This window comes from Diabrotica virgifera, chromosome 6 (genome assembly GCF_917563875.1).
Source record: "Diabrotica virgifera virgifera chromosome 6, PGI_DIABVI_V3a".
Lineage (NCBI taxonomy): Eukaryota > Metazoa > Arthropoda > Insecta > Coleoptera > Chrysomelidae > Diabrotica > Diabrotica virgifera.
In genome coordinates this window covers 22,935,645-22,952,955 of record NC_065448.1, presented here as the reverse complement: position 1 = coordinate 22,952,955, position 17,311 = coordinate 22,935,645, and the positions used below count along the sequence as shown (strand labels likewise).

At 33.6% G+C, this 17,311-nt stretch overlaps 1 protein-coding gene across 1 annotated transcript in view; it reads left to right on the top strand.

Moving 5' to 3' along the window:
• The window catches only part of LOC114331420 (clavesin-2), a 67,944-nt gene extending 52,105 nt beyond the window's left edge, over positions 1–15,839 (top strand). Inside the window, exons 5-6 of the mRNA XM_028281006.2 lie at positions 418–534; positions 6,628–15,839. Of these exons, the coding sequence (XP_028136807.1) occupies positions 418–534; positions 6,628–6,882 (372 nt within the window). The 3' untranslated portion in view covers positions 6,883–15,839. The remainder of the gene's footprint in view (positions 1–417; positions 535–6,627) is intronic.
• The last annotated feature ends 1,472 nt before the right edge of the window (positions 15,840–17,311 follow it).

The following is a 17,311-nucleotide window of genomic DNA, read 5'->3' as shown; positions in this document are numbered from 1 at the left end:
TAATTATCTTATCATTTGTAATGTTTTGATTCTAAAATAAATGTCTTAAAAAGCGAACCTTCTTTCTTCGGCTGAATTTTTGTTATCTGGAGTAACAAACGCAACTATCACGTTACAAAGTTAAATTGTATAATAATAAATAAATAAAAACAAATATAAATAATAAGTAAAGTGTGTAAAAATATTGTGTAAAAAGTAAAAATGTTGAGATAGCGTATGTACGTTTAAAGGTTGCATAGTAACAATTAAAAATAGTAATTAGAATTTAGTTCACATCTCCTGAATGTTTTCCACTCAAGTGGTAAGCGTACAATGGTGCCATCTACTTCGGTGGCTACAAACGAAAACAATTTATTAATTATCGTCTATTAAATTTACTAAAACATATTATATAGTTAAATTATGTTTATTTTCCAGAATACAACACCCATGAGGCACAAGGGAAACCACTTCCTTAACATGAATCCTAGTGCCGCCAAACTATTCGAGTATTCATCATCATTACTTAGTGAAAAACTCAAAAGTAGATTACATGTAAGTGTCAAAAGTAATTCCTTTATTTTTAGTTTCAAATTTAAACTTGAATCAGTTTTGTGACGTTGCTGGTAGTAGTGGCAGTCGTACCTAGCATTCCTCTTTCCATTGCCCTTTGTGTTGTGGCCAGTTTATTCATATTGGCCTTGGTTAGAGTCCATGTTTAACATTCAAATGTTATGGTCAGGATAAAAGGATACACCAGTTGAACACTCTGCTCCTAAAGTATTAAGGTATTTTGCGGTTCTTAAGTATCTAACTAAGTTTACCAAATCCAACTCATACGAGTCTTGCTCTTCTATTGATTTCCTTACTTTGGTTCCCTTTGTCAAGTTTCAGAATTTGCCCCAGGTAGATGTATTTATGATGTATTCATTACAACTGTAGAATAGATTTCAGATACAGAATGCTAATACATAATATATGTAAGAAAGCAACAATGACACTACAATTGGAAGAAACCACAAAACCCATACCAATTAACAGAGGAGTGCGACAGGGAGATGTTATTTCTCTTAAACTATTGACATTAGCACTGGAAGATGTTTTCAAAACAATGAAATGAACAAACATGGGAATAAACATAAATGGAAAGAAATTAAACCACCTAAGATATGCATACGATGTAGTAGTAATAGCATCAAGTTTTGAAAAACTACAAATAAAACCATGCTAACCGAACTAGCAAATGAATCCGAACAAATAGGTCTAAAAATGAATTTTGCCAAAACAAAAACAATGACAAACACAATACAAGCGGTTAATGATTATATATATCTGAGAAAGATGATAAAAATAAATAAGGAAAACCAAACAGCGGAGGTAAAAAGAAGGGTCAGATTAGCCTGGGCAGGATTTGGGAAATGTCGGTCTAGACGGTCCAGTTGGCAAAGGCGCAGTCGATCGACAAGTTTAGTGGTTTGCGATCGATGGTTCGAGCCTCAGCCAGGTCAAGAAATTATTAAAAAGCCAACGCCTTAGTACAAAACTCAATAGTCTACGGCTTGGTCTGGAATAAACTGGCATCTGATCGTCCTATGGAGGAGCGGTACGGCAAGGGATAAGGGCTTGCGGCTTGGTGATACTCCTCCATAGATCCCTACCGAAGGGCGTTGACGCCTAAGAATGGTGTATATATATTGATGTGATCTTGATTATTGATATGAGATAATATTCTTATATGTCATTTAATTTAATCAATGTATTAATAATAATCTAATTAATTTACCAGATCACATATCAATATGTTTTCAATCTCAGGGCGAATTATAAAATTAATTACTTACTCTCGTGGCTTCTAAGTATTTCTCAATGGTTCCTAATCGGGATAGGGAAGAAAAGAGTAAAATAATACACATATATGGGTTACAATTATAATCAAAATATTGTTTATTTTATTTAAATGGCAATCACTGCTTAATATTTGCTAGATCTTATTTTTCTTAAACATAACATTTACAAATGGGAATCTTATTTCCTTTTGGTTTCCAATTGAAAGTTTTTATTAACATTTAACTATTAGGATTTATTAGCAACAATTCTATTTAAGTTTGATGAAGCTTTTCTGATATTATTTATTATGTTCTTCAATTTATAATGTGGTATTTAATACGAAAAACCCATACATTCATGTCCAAACAAATGAGACTGACCTTTTTCTGGTGAACTGAGAATGTCTTCACACAAGACCCGTTTCCTGCTATCCTTGGCTGCGACCAAAACCTCGTCCTGGCTTTCAGTAATGTTCTCCTTTGAAAACTAGCTCGTATAGCTCTCGTACCTGCTTCTGTCGTGATGCTGTATTCTACCTTTTTCGAAACTGCAATCAGCTACCGGGACACGCTTGGCTCAAGGAGGTTCTTTTACTCTCAACCTGGCCTACCTCTCGTTCCACGATAGATACTCCACACTCACGGAACTACACCGGCTTTCTCACTCTCCGTACACTACCGTCTACTACTCGACTTCACTTCTCGACAGCTCAAAACATTCTGATCTCTATTTGTCATTCATTCCCCTACTTTCTAAATATCCCTTCCAGATTCACAAATCAAACTTCCACCACCAACTCTCATTTGCAGTCTTCCTCAAAACCAATTTTTAATCTTTCTAAATATGCTTAATGGATTTCAAAGAAAATAGTTAATTCCCATTCTAAAATTACTTTCTACTATATACAAATTTTAATGACCTATTCTCTATTTCCACTTAGTCTTATTTAGCATCGGCTAATGATCGAACCTTCCGCGAACAACGATAATGACCTATTATCGATTTCACTTGAGTTTTATTTAGCATAGGCTAATGATCGAACCTTCCGCGAACAACGATAATGGTACGCGCAATTCACTTTGTTTTTTCTAAGCGCATTGTCCCGTGTTCCGTAAGCTTTTTCTAATCACTTCTTAAAATTAAATATAACAATTTGTTGTATACAGGTTGTTCTAAATTTATATGCCCGTGGTTGAGAAAATTGAAAATATTTTATATTAAATTGAATTTTGTTTATAATTATCAAATTTTAATTTTCATATCAAATAGAAATATAACAAATCCCCGCCTTGTATTCGATAAAATTTATCTGCATTTTTAAATAAATTTTCTCGAGGCAAAACCAACTCCCTGTATATTTCCTTACTTTAATCTACGTCTTATACCCTAACTTACTATCTACTTCATGTAATTCTGTCTTTTATTCGTGATATTTGTATACATCGTGAATATTATAAATTCCTCAGATCTTTTCCGAGTTCCTGTGCCTCAACTCATAACTATTTATCCCATTTTCATTATTATTCTTTTTGTTTCATCCATTTTTTGATCCAATTTTTGTTGTGTTTCATCCATTTTTTGTTGTGTTTCATCCATTTTTGTTGTGTTTCATCCATTTTTTGATCCACTTTATCCATTTTCTTTGATGTTTCTTCCTGATTTTTATCCATTGTCCTTTTTGCTTCATCCATTGCTTGTTTTGTTTCTCTTTGATTGTCATCCAGTTTTTGTTGTGTTTCATCCATTTTCTGTTCCATTCTTTGTGACTGGAGTTGCATCATTTGTAATAATTTATCTATTCCTGATAATTCTTGCTGTTCTGATGCCATGATTGTCGTGTCTAAAATATCTTCTTGGTCTGAATTATTCTCTTGATTTGAATGTTCTTTTGTTTTTTGTTGTCTTTGCTTTGGCTTCTTGTCACAGACATTTGTTTTCAAGAAGTACTGTCCCCGCCAAATATGAAATTTTACTAGTATGTTACCAAGACGACTTTTTTTTCACCCAAATATTATAAATTGTCAATAAATATATCAAATGTAAATATCGTAAAAATAAATTATTAAATCAGTTATGTAAAATTTGTACCTAAAGAGATCTAAAATTTTATGTTATCAAATGTAAGTATCTCACTTTTTACCACAGGCATATAAATTTTCAAATACCGGCTTTACTCTTTCTATCCTTCAAATTTGCCACTAGAAATACTTTACAATGCTTTCCACGTTGGACGACAGTTGATGTGATATTGATTATTGATATGAGATAATATTCTTATATGTCATTTAATTTAATCAATGTATTAATAATAATCTAATTAATTTACCAGATCACATATCAATATGTTTTCAATCTCAGGGCGAATTATAAAATTAATTACTTACTCTCGTGGCTTCTAAGTATTTCTCAATGGTTCCTAATCGGGATAGGGAAGAAAATAGTAAAATAATACACATATATGGGTTACAATTATAATCAAAATATTGTTTATTTTATTTAAATGGCAATCACTGCTTAATATTTGCTAGATCCTATTTTTCTTAAACATAACATTTACAAATGGGAATCTTATTTCCTTTTGGTTTCCAATTGAAAGTTTTTATTAACATTTAACTATTAGGATTTATTAGCAACAATTCTATTTAAGTTTGATGAAGCTTTTCTGATATTATTTATTATGTTCTTCAATTTATAATGTGGTATTTAATACGAAAAACCCATACATTCATGTCCAAACAAATGAGACTGACCTTTTTCTGGTGAACTGAGAATGTCTTCACACAAGACCCGTTTCCTGCTATCCTTGGCTGCGACCAAAACCTCGTCCTGGCTTTCAGTAATGTTCTCCTTTGAAAACTAGCTCGTATAGCTCTCGTACCTGCTTATGTCGTGATGCTGTATTCTACCTTTTTCGAAACTGCAATCAGCTACCGGGACACTCTTGGCTCAAGGAGGTTCTTTTACTCTCAACCTGGCCTACCTCTCGTTCCACGATAGATACTCCACACTCACGGAACTACACCGGCTTTCTCACTCTCCGTACACTACCGTCTACTACTCGACTTCACTTCTCGACAGCTCAAAACATTCTGATCTCTATTTGTCATTCATTCCCCTACTTTCTAAATATCCCTTCCAGATTCACAAATCAAACTTCCACCACCAACTCTCATTTGCAGTCTTCCTCAAAACCAATTTTTAATCTTTCTAAATATGCTTAATGGATTTCAAAGAAAATAGTTAATTCCCATTCTAAAATTACTTTCTACTATATACAAATTTTAATGACCTATTCTCTATTTCCACTTAGTCTTATTTAGCATCGGCTAATGATCGAACCTTCCGCGAACAACGATAATGACCTATTATCGATTTCACTTGAGTTTTATTTAGCATAGGCTAATGATCGAACCTTCCGCGAACAACGATAATGGTACGCGCAATTCACTTTGTTTTTTCTAAGCGCATTGTCCCGTGTTCCGTAAGCTTTTTCTAATCACTTCTTAAAATTAAATATAACAATTTGTTGTATACAGGTTGTTCTAAATTTATATGCCCGTGGTTGAGAAAATTGAAAATATTTTATATTAAATTGAATTTTGTTTATAATTATCAAATTTTAATTTTCATATCAAATAGAAATATAACAATATATATATATATATATATATATATATATATATATATATATATATATATATATATATATATATATATATATATAGGATTTGGGAAATTAAAATGGGTCTTGAAGAATACAAAAATACAACAATACTTAAAAACAAGAATGTTTGACCAGTGCACACTCCCAATTCTCACATACGCATGCCAAACATGGACCTTGACTAAGGCAAACATGGATAAAAATAATGAAGACACAAAGAGCCATGGACAGAGCAATGTTAGGAATAAAATTGACAGACAAAAAGCAAAACAACTGGGTAAGAAATAAAACAAAAGTCAAAGACGCAGGACAACATATAGCCAGGCTAAAATGGAGCTTCGCAGGTCATAACGCTAGACAAACGGACAATAGGTGGAATACCATGATACAAAAATGGAGACCATGGGCAGGAAAGAGAGCAAGAGGACGACCCCAGATGAGATGGGGAGACGACATTAAAAAGATAGGAGGAACGCACTGGAAACAGAAAGCACTAAACAGAAGCGAATGGAGGAAACTGGGGGAAGCCTATGTTCAAAATTTGACTAATTAAAGGGCAAAAGAAGATATGTTCATGAAATTTTTCTATCTCATTGATATTTATATTTATGCACCTGGGTTCGTCTGTGTTTATCATTGTTTTTGGTTTTGTCATATTAATTTTTAAGGTCACAGCATATTATCATGCAGGTATCGTTTCCAGCACGTAGCGTAGTTTCCGAAAAACCTGATTTTACTGAAAGGTGTCTGATACGATACGTTCCAGACATACAGTGTGAATTGTTCATATTTAAAACCATTAAATATAAAATCAATATTTTTCGGAAACTAAACGCTACGTGCTGGATTCGCTCCCTGCATGATAATGTGCTGCGACCTTTAGGACGACGTATTGAGAGCTGTCTTTGAGTTCCTCCACCATAATTTGTAGTTCCTCGAATGTGCTTGCTATAATCACGATATCGTCAGCGAATCTGAGGTGGTTTAACTTGTTGCCATTAACATTAATACCATAATATGTTGACTAATTTGTAGTTTTGAAGACGTCTTCCAGCGTTAGATTAAAAAGTTTTGGTGATATGTATTAAGTCTCCTTGTCTAACTCCTCACTTAATGAGGATGGGATTTGTGCGTTTTATGTAATTTATGTGTTTTAGGTATACAAAAATATCGACGACGTCTACGGACATATAGACAAGAAGATTCTACCCAAAGAATACGGCGGTGAGGTACCTCTAAAAGAAATGTTAGACAAATTTAAGACATTCTTGAAAGAGAAAAGGGAATCGATTCTGGCTTTAGACGATCTCTACATCGAAATCGATGAGAAGAATTGTCCAGTGGTATCGGAAATGAATGAAGAACTAGGCGTTGGTCTCGAAGGTTCATTCAAAAAATTAACTGTTGATTAGAACTTAAGTATATCAAAATACAGAAAAAAAATGGTAAATACAATATATCTATCTCATACCTTGTTACTATTACTGTTCGTTTTTTCAGTGTTATAAGGAGAGTTTTTTTTAATTTGATTCGAAACAAGTATTTGTTTATTGTATTTACTATTTTTTGTTCCATTTCTAAAATTTTCAGGCTTTCAAGTAGCAGTATAATTCATAATTTTAAGTCAATTGCAAAATTTAACAAAATTGATAACTTTTTAAAATTAATTTATGTTCGTGACAAAGTAGGTGACCTACCGGCTTCAAAAAAAAAATAAACGTTGACTGCAGGAAACTGAAACAAGAATGGATACTGGCCGTAACCAATGGAAAGGTTTGCTGTTGAACTGTTTTGAGAATGTTTTAACAAACTAATGTTAAATTAGGCGAATCATGTGATTTTCAGATTAAGATCGACTGTGGGTTTAATCAATAATTTTTTGCCCTGAATACTCAAAAAGTCCATCTTCAGCTGATTAGTCTTTAGGATTATGTCGCTCCAATTCTTACGTTTCTATTCTACCCCATAAAAGTTAAAACACTGGAAAAATAAGCTAATAGTTTCATGATACCACGATAGCTGCATCAGATTAACGACTAAAATAAGAACAAGAATCCTTACCAAATACAACTGTGAGTTCAACCCAACCTAATTTTTCTAGTTAATACTTTATTATTGCATGATCTGCAATCTCTCTCTTGTCGTTTTCTCATTACTAAGGGGTCGCTACACTAATAATAAATTTTCTCCATTGGTCTTCATCTTCAGTGACTCTTGGAGTTCCGCAGAATTAGTGGCCGGCTAAATTCTAATTAATTGGTCCATCTGGTTGGCTACCTCTTCTTAGTTTTCTGTCCGTAATGTTTACAGAAACAATTGATCTCTCTAAATTATCGTCACATCTACAAACCACGTGACAAAAAAACTGTAGAATTCGTTGCAGACATATTGTGGGCAGCTTTTTTTAATGCCAAGTTGGTTAAGAATGTAAATGTCTGTGCGTTGGGATGGCACAATCCTACACCACATCCCAAAGGCATCAATTTTTAGTGTTATTTATTGTGCATGAGGAGAGTCCAAATTTTTGCCCTATATCGAATTGAGAATACAGGTGCATTTATCAATCTTATCATGATTTTTTGCCATTCCATATTCTGCAATACTGAAGGAGAAATTAGACGAGCTAAAACTCAAGCTCAGGCAATAAAAATTACAGTTGAGTCCCTGAATCTTTACCCGTGCGTCATCATTAGCATAAGAAATAAGTCGATGATGATAAGTCGGAAATTGAAATTTACTAAACGCATCAGCAAGTCACTTACTGTCACTTGCTGTTGCGTTTAGTAAATTTCAATTTCCGACTTATCATCGACTTATTTCGTATGCTTTAAATGATGACACACGGGTAAAAATTCAGGGACTCAACTATATAAGAGGACACGTACTACAGCATATAGTAAGATATTGTAACATTGAGGTAAAGTTACGTTGGAAAAATGGTGGGGTTACCAATCTACACCTTATGAAATATAGGTAACGCTGAAACTGTATAAACAGATTAAGAGATCTTACACAAGGAGGCATTTTATAATTGTATTGGCAACATATATGTGACAACATATCCAGTTTAAATTGGAAGCATTTGAAATGTGGATCTACCGGAAAATCTTCAAGATTTCATGGACATCGCATACCTCAAATCCAAAGAATAATAAGAAGTGCTGCATATAATAGTAAAACTTTTTAACATAGTGAAAGTTTGAAAACTTATACTTAGGCCATATACTAAAAAAGTACCAATATGCTTAACTCTTTGTGAAATGTAAGAGCGATGGAAAGGGAAGGCTATGAAGGAAAAGACTATCGAGGCTAAGAAACATCCGACAATGGATAGGGCTAAATTTTAAACAGCTGAAGACAGAGAAGAGTTTGTAATTGCAACAGCTAACCTCCATTGAGGAGATGGATAATCTTGCAATATTAGTTTTACGCTTAACCTCACTTTTCTCTGACACAACGCTGATTTGGAACTCCCTCCACAAATTTACTTGGCTGCCTATACATTCCATGCAGAAATATTAATTAAACTTTATAGTTTACCAAGCTGATGTTGGGTTTGAGATAAAGCAACAATATCAAAACTGAGATACTAGCACCTCTACTATTGTTATTCGCTTAAGTGTGTTTTTGTTGATTTAAAATAATGTATTAAACTGTAACTTTTCAATATATGACATATTAGATAATACAATTTTTGCATAGATATTGATGTGATTTTGTAAACATTGTGATATTTATTGTTTTTCAATTACAGTAGTCACCTTCTCCTAATTATTCACAGCTACTGCATACTGCTTACTGTATACAATGTTTCACTTATTATGTGTATTCCGTCAAAAGTAGGTCGTTTTAGCAATGACACAAAATGTACTAGTCTGTAGATTCAGTTTTATTACTTTATTATGTTTATTATTAATTGGAGATTGAAGTGATTGACCTACGTTATCGATTTTATGGTAAATTAAAATACCTTTACTTTTTAGTGGTCATGTTTAATAGAAAAAAATTTTTTATAGGATCATAAAACTATCAACTGGATTAATTTAGTTGTAAGTGATAGGTATATAAAACACATGAAACAAAATAAATGAGAGCAGTCAGTTACAAAAAATACAACAAAAAATTAGGTCACTTTGTTTTCTAGTAAAAAAGACTAAAAATAATTATCTTATTAAACCAATAAATCGGTCAATCTAAGTTAAAACATTAAAAGAAGAGAATCACTCTTCTTAGAAGGAACAGTAGTCGTAGAAAAATGTCCTCGTAGAAGTTTGGCAAGAAAGTAAAAAAATTTAATGGTTGAAATAATACAGTCATCAACCTACTATTTGAATCAATCTCAAAACTTATAGTCACATTCCTTAAAGCAGCGGTTCTCAAACTTTTTTAGTCGCGGCACCCTTGTAGGGCTAAACATATTTCGAGGCACACCAACCCTTGAAGCGATTTGGGAAATGACAAAAAATGAAAAAATACAATTCTGAGGCTCATTTGATTTCAATATAAACTTTATTTCAGATCAGGAAAATACAGTACATTTGATATTAAAATATCCTTACTTAATGTGATGAATGAAACTGTTTGGATGATGTTTTCATTATATCCTTTGTAATTATGGGAATCTTTGTAAGTTTGACCGTCAAAACCCTTGATCCTTGAAGTTTGCTTCTGTATTTTCTGTTTTTAATGTAAGCATATGCGGAGAAAGAAGACTCACAGAAATAAGTCGATGTGAAACACACAAGTTTTTTCACTGCAGCCTTGCCAACAACATTATTTTCTGAATATACCTGCATAAAGAACTTTTCTTGGTTTCCTTCACGATATTTGAGTTTTAAACTGCTATCTTCGCTGATATATGATCTCAAGTAGATTTTGAAAAACTTAATTTGTCATTCCGACAGGTTTATTTTTTGAGTCGAACGAAAACGAGTCCATCATCCAGCTATATAAGTCATCTGAGTCAATGTCAGGAAAATAGTTTACAATACTTAGAGAAATTTCAAAGAAGTTCGTTTGAGGATTGATTTCATTTGTTATAACAAATTCCTGTAATCGAGAGAAAGTACAAATAGTCAACAGGTTTCGATTGGACACTGGCGCAGCGGCCGGTTGTTCGACTTTTCTTAGATGTTCCATGTCACCCTTGGCAAATGCTTGAGGCACCCCAGGGTGCCGCGTCACCCACTTTGAGAACCTCTGCCTTAAAGTCTCATGACATCAGATACCGGTCATTTCATACTCATTTTTCAATCAGTTATAACTGTACAGGTTGAAAATGGCCAAGGAAAGAAGAATATCTTATTTATTTTATATTTAGCTACTTGTAAAAACATTTTTATAGTCCTATGGAAATAAAGCTATAACGGTAGATCAGTGAAAATCTGAGAAAGGATCGATACCAAGAAGAAAAAAAAAACATCGACGAAGAATGGAAGACTTCATCTTCATAAGATTTACGATTTTAAAGAAGGTATCAGTAAGCTGGTTATCAGAAAATTGCAATCAGTTACCGAGAATCGATCTCAGGTAAATAGATTCAATGAGGTAGGTGTCTTTTGGTCGACATCGACGAAGAATGGAAGACTTCATCTTCATAAGATTTACGATTTTAAAGAAGGTATCAGTAAGCTGGTTATCAGAAAATTGCAATCAGTTACCGAGAATCGATCTCAGGTAAATAGATTCAATGAGGTAGGTGTCTTTTGGTCTATTCCACTGCGACATTCTCAGACCTATTCTAGTCCTTTAACCCTAGATGACATACTCTAGCCTTTTCTTTTTTAAAAGGTCTAATAACTTCGAGGCTGAACCTCTCATGTAGCTCTTTTTTTCGCCCAGTACAAATAACCGCACATTTGCCATGTCAGATTGACATAAAATGTGCTCAGATGTATCTTCTTATAGCCGATAGAATCTGCATAGGTCATCATCTGCCAATCCAATCAACTTCAACTGCCTATTCAACTGCCTATAGAGCTTTTCATTCACAGTCATTTGTTTCGAGCTTCTGTCATGTGTCACATAATATTAATATATCTACGTCATACGTTATTGGAATATAACAATGATACAAACCAGAGACGTATGACGTAGATATATTAATATAATGTGACAATGACAGAAGCTCGAAACAAATGACAATCGATGAAAAGCCCTATTCAACGTTACAGTGCCCTGTTATCAGATCTACCATTGTTTTAACCAGAGGTATAACCAGGAGGATCCTAAGGGGGCTTACAACTACTTGATGGTCTCTGGGGGGTATGGAAGAGTAATGGTGTTAAGCGTATGGAGCTCAAAGTACATCCAAAAGGGGGGAGGGGAGGGTTATAACCCCCAACCCCCCTGGTTACGCCTATAGTTTTAACTGGTTTCCTGTCTTTGCTTATTAGGTTCGCCGTAAATTTTGGCAAATGTTCTGTAATGAATTGCTACACTTGTCTTTGTCCTGATGAATTCCTCCACCATTTCAAAGATTTGTGAACCATCCACAACGTCACAGAAGGGTTTTAGTCCAAGGAATGGTATTCATGAGCCTTATTTGGCCATTAAATAATATGAATTGTCATCCCTCGTGCCCCGATACCAAGGCTACCTAGTATCTCCTACAGGAATCCTAGTTTATTTAGAACAACTATAACATTCGATACTAGCTTAGAATTGACCTCTACAGAATTGAGTGCTTTAAGCGCTGCCTGGCTATCTGTGAAGATGGCAATTGAACGGTATGTTCTTTTCTGTCGTTTTATTTCTTCCAGGCAATGATGGATTGCGGTTATTTCCATAGTTGGATGGGCCCTAGCCCACAATAAAATATACTTCCACAGAATGAAATAGTATTAGGGAACCAATACATATTAAAATAAAGTTGACAATGATCATCGCCGACATCTGTAACGGATAGGCACGATTTAAAAATGATTCACTCTTTTTAGTCGGGGACGGTTCCTATATTTATTATACCGTCGATGGTGATGCGGTACGCTGATCTATATGAAGATTATGTTTGCCGAGAGCTGAATCTGAGTTGGAATTGAGACCTAAAATGGAATGTTCATATATTCTGTTTTGAATCCTTTGCTTGGTTTGACCTACATAAAATCCTCAACGGACTGCGCAAGAAACTTATGGTAGGGGAGCCCAAGCAGGGATTTTTGCAGTAACTCGAGCGCGTCAGATTATCATATGGGGAGAACCCTGGTACCCTGTAGATGTACCTCTACCATATATTGGCTCTTAACACAGGCGAGTTCGTTAAGGGGGCCCGAAAAAAAATCTGTCTTTAAAAAAACTCGAAATTGTCAGCTTAAGATAAGGTAAGTTAAGTACATGCAGAACAGTGTATATTTCAAAAATCTGACGATTTGAGCGGGGCGTAAGGAAATGGGTGAGTCACCAAGTTTCACAAGAAAAAAGCGAATATTTCGCGAAATGAAGGATAGATCTACAAACTAAAAAATACGTGCTCAATATTTGTCAAACATCTATCGAATGATAGCAAACACGACTACCCACGGAGAGGGGTGGGGGTAAATTTAAAATTTTAAATACGAATTCCGCGATATTTCACTATGTTTGAAAAATCTGTCGAATGGCACCAAACACGACCCCCATGGATGTGGAGTGGGGGGTTACTTTAAAATTTTAAATAGCAGCCCCCATTTTTTATTGCGGATTCGGATTCCTTACGTAAAAGTAGGTAACTTTTATTTGAAGCATTTTTTCGAATTATGGATAGATGGCGCTGTAATCGTAAAAAACGATTGTTGGAAATGGAAAATTAAATACAAAATGGAAAGTCCCCACTAAAATGGAAAACTTGGCTTAACTTTTTTTGGTTTTAGAACCTACTCTTCAACCCAATAGGTCCCCAAAGCGCTCGAATGACTGCACATTTAGCATAGTTTCCTCCCCTACTATTATACGAGTTTAAAACAATATTTTTCCTAAATAATAAAGCTCAAACTTTAGCTACTAAAAACAATGTAACATTGTTGTAACAAGGGCTGTTATACATTTTTACAAAGTTGATATCTCTTTACACTAGATCTAGAACAATATTTTTAAATAGACAATCAAAATGTGGGTCAACTGCTTTAATCTTATGTCTTTTAGTATGTAAATAAATGTATATATTGCCAGTTGGTGGTGTAAGTTACCTTTTTGTTTGTGTTTCACAATTTAACGACAACATCGTTTGATAAGCTTATCTTTTTACTTTAGGTAGGTTAGATAGTGGCATTTTTGTTAAACAATAGAAACAATGTTGCAACAGATAAAACTGCTTCAATTAAGTTCTATTGTATGCGATAAACAATGCTTATATAAGTTTTTGATACTGTCTTATAAATACATTTATTAAACGAGCCTTAAGCGAGCTCTACAATCTCCCGAAGTTACTCGTCTAAGTACTAGGGAAACTTGTCCGAAATGCATCGCTACATACTTGTTCAACTTCGAGGAACACATTCGCGCGGGGAGAAACTAACTTTGACTCGATCGCAAAAACGGACATAGAATGGAAGTAGCCCGAGTCGAAGCGAAGTCGCATGAAGTACCTCTCTACACTCTCGTGCTCGCTGAACTTCGATCAACTTCGCGAGTAGTATATTGGGCGCTTTGATTTTAAGCCGAACGGACAAAGAGGGGAGACGAGTTGTCTATTTCTTATGGTAGGAAAGGAATACGGCCATGAAATGTCAACATAACGTGTCATATAACCTGAAATATTAAAAATATCAAGGAATATCAATCAAAAGAAGAAACTGTGATAAAAAATATTGCAAAAGGGAGACGAACAAACAAAAATACAATGTAATGACTTAAATAGAGAGGTAAAACGAGAAGTAATCACTAAGAAATTAGGCCTGGGAAAAAGTGCAAATTTATAGACAACCAACTAGCAGGATCAATTATCTAAGAGGCACAAAGGGTTCAGATCAAGCCCAAAAATTGAGGAAGCAGAAGAAGCTTTAGGGAAACAAGATCCAAGAACAAGCAAATCTTATCGGTGAGACCAAAAGTCGAAAGAAGGCCAAGAAATAAAAGAAACTGTATTAAAACGTATTGAAAGATGAAGACGGGCAAACAAACATACAGCATAAAGACTTGAAGATAGAGGTGAAACAAAAAATAATAAAAAAAATAAGACCTGGACAAAAAGTGCGAATTTATAGACACCCATCTAGGACAAACAATGCGTTCAGAAGCATGGAGAGCCCAACAAACTATTGGAACAACTAATGAAAACAACGTTAGATTAAGTATGACATCTGGGGACACATGGATAAAGCACTTCGACAATCTGTTGACAGAAAAAACAGACATGATGGAAATGAAGAAAAGTTTCTAAAAACAAATGAATAAATCGAATCTGAAGGAAGGATATAGCTAAAAATAGTACAGGTAGGAGATGGAGTTAAGGGGATGAAATTTAAAAAAAAAACCTAGGCCTAGGTGTAATATATCCAGAGCTGTTGAAATGCTTCGTAGATTATTTGGCGAAAGAGGTCCAGAAGAATGAAATAAATCTTTTCAATATACGTATAAGAAAGTCACAAAAACTGATCCAGTCAATTATAGAGAAATAGCAGTAATACCAACAATAGGCAGATTATACTCCAAAATATTATGAAACTTAGCAGAAGTAGACATTAAATTCAGAGCTGCATGATCTACTATAGATTTCCAGTATAATATATATTTTAATAATCACTAAATATCAATGAAATATTTTGAATGAACGCCTTTGATTAACTTTCTTATCAATCTTGTTCTCTTTTTTCTTTTCTTCATTTTACTCATCTTTTAAATTGCTTCTCCGTTCCTCTTCTCTTCCTATATTTTCTTTTCTTCTCATTTCTTAATTTCCTATCTCCTCATTTCTTCCGTTTCAGCTGTTTAAACGACTTTTCATTTGTCTCATATTTTTTTTATTTTTCCCTGCTTAGTTTTTTCTTCATCGTGTAAGTCGCCTTTGTTTCTCATTCTAATACACTTTTAGATTAATTTTTATTGTCCTTTTCTCTTTTATATAATAGTAGGATGGATGTTATTTGAAATAGTAATTGTTCCTTAAAATTCTATAAATAAACAATAAGAACAAGTTCTTTTGCTTTCATTGTTACTATGTTTTGAAATGAATGTCACTAGTACCTACATATTTTTATTTAGTAATGTAAACGTATTTAATAGCTTTATTATCTTTAATAATATTTTGTTGAACAGTAACAGTTTTGCGTATTACGGGTGAAATTGTTTACAGTTTGTTTAGTACTTTGTACAATTGTTACATGTGGAATATTAATGTTATTTGTTAGCATATTTGGCACAACTGCGTTAATAAAATTGTTAAAATTGCACAAAACTGCGATTTATTTTCTTTTACCTCGGAATAATTTTAAATAAACAAATAAAAAAGTAATCCAAATATACGCACTCACAGCAGATAAATCAAATGAAGTAATAGAGTCTTTTTATAACGATTTAACCCTTAACTACTGACGTGGATGTCATACCGTTGCCTATTCTCCTTTTAAATAATTGATGGATTCGACCGTTACTTGATGGAAGTTCATTTTATCTAACAATAAAACACTGAAAACGTTTGTTTTCTATACTTCCACAAAATTTATTACAACTATGTGACTACAGTGGTTTCGGCAGAGTGCCTTTCTCAAGTGATTTAGTTTACTATGTGTTTGCCTTTTTAAAGTCTTTAACTGAAGAGGTTGAGGAATGGGGAGCTGTTTGTCTCGAGTTGGTCATTCAGAATTATATCTTTATTTTTCAATTTATTAATTTCCATAGATTCTAATAAAGATAGCTTAGAGCCTTTATTTTGAATATGCAGAATTTGAAACTGTTCATTAAAAGAATGATTATGATCTAGAAGGTGGAGTGCGTATGTAGACGTGCAGAACACAAAAGGGCTTTCAACAATAGAAAAACAGACACGTCTACATACGCACTCCACTTTCTAGATCATAATCATTCTTTTAATGAACAGTTTCAAATTCTGCATATTCAAAATAAAGGCCTTAAGCTATCTTTATTAGAATCTATGGAAATTAATAAATTGAAAAATAAAGATATAATTCTGAATGACCAACTCGAGACAAACAGCTCCCCACTCCTCAACCTCTTCAGATAAAGACTTTAAAAAGGCAAACACATAGTAAACTAAATCACTTGAGAAAGGCACTCTGCCGAAACAGCTGTAGTCACATAGTTGTAATAAATTTTGTGGAAGTATAGAAAACAAACGTTTTCAGTGTTTTATTGTTAGATATTCTCCTTTTATTTTCAAATGAATTTGTCTTATATCATTGTATTTGTTTTTACATCAACTACAGAATAATTGTTCACATTGCTGTAGAATAAAATACGACTCCAAATAAAACACACTTTATTTTTTCAAGAAAATTATGAACGCATGCATAATATTTAAAAAATGGTGGAGGTTCTTAAAAAAGCCTTTATAAACTGAATTATAAAAAAACTTGAGTATTGGCAACTAAACAATATAAAATAATGTTGATAGCAGTTAGATAGAACATTATTCTACACAGAAGGTTGTATAATGACGATAACCCGGTGACACGCTAGAAATGCCCATAAAAAATTATCTTCTAATAATTAAAAGATTCAAAGATTCAATAGCATCAGTAGAAACCTACCCTGGTGCACATATTAAGTAGGACCATAACCCACTTGTTGATTAGTTACGTCTAAAATTTAAAAAAAACCTACAATGTAAAGAAATCGAAGCATTATAGAACTCGAAGCGAAAGTAGAAGCTGCTGTAAACTGCAAGGAAGGAAAAGCCGCAGGACTAGA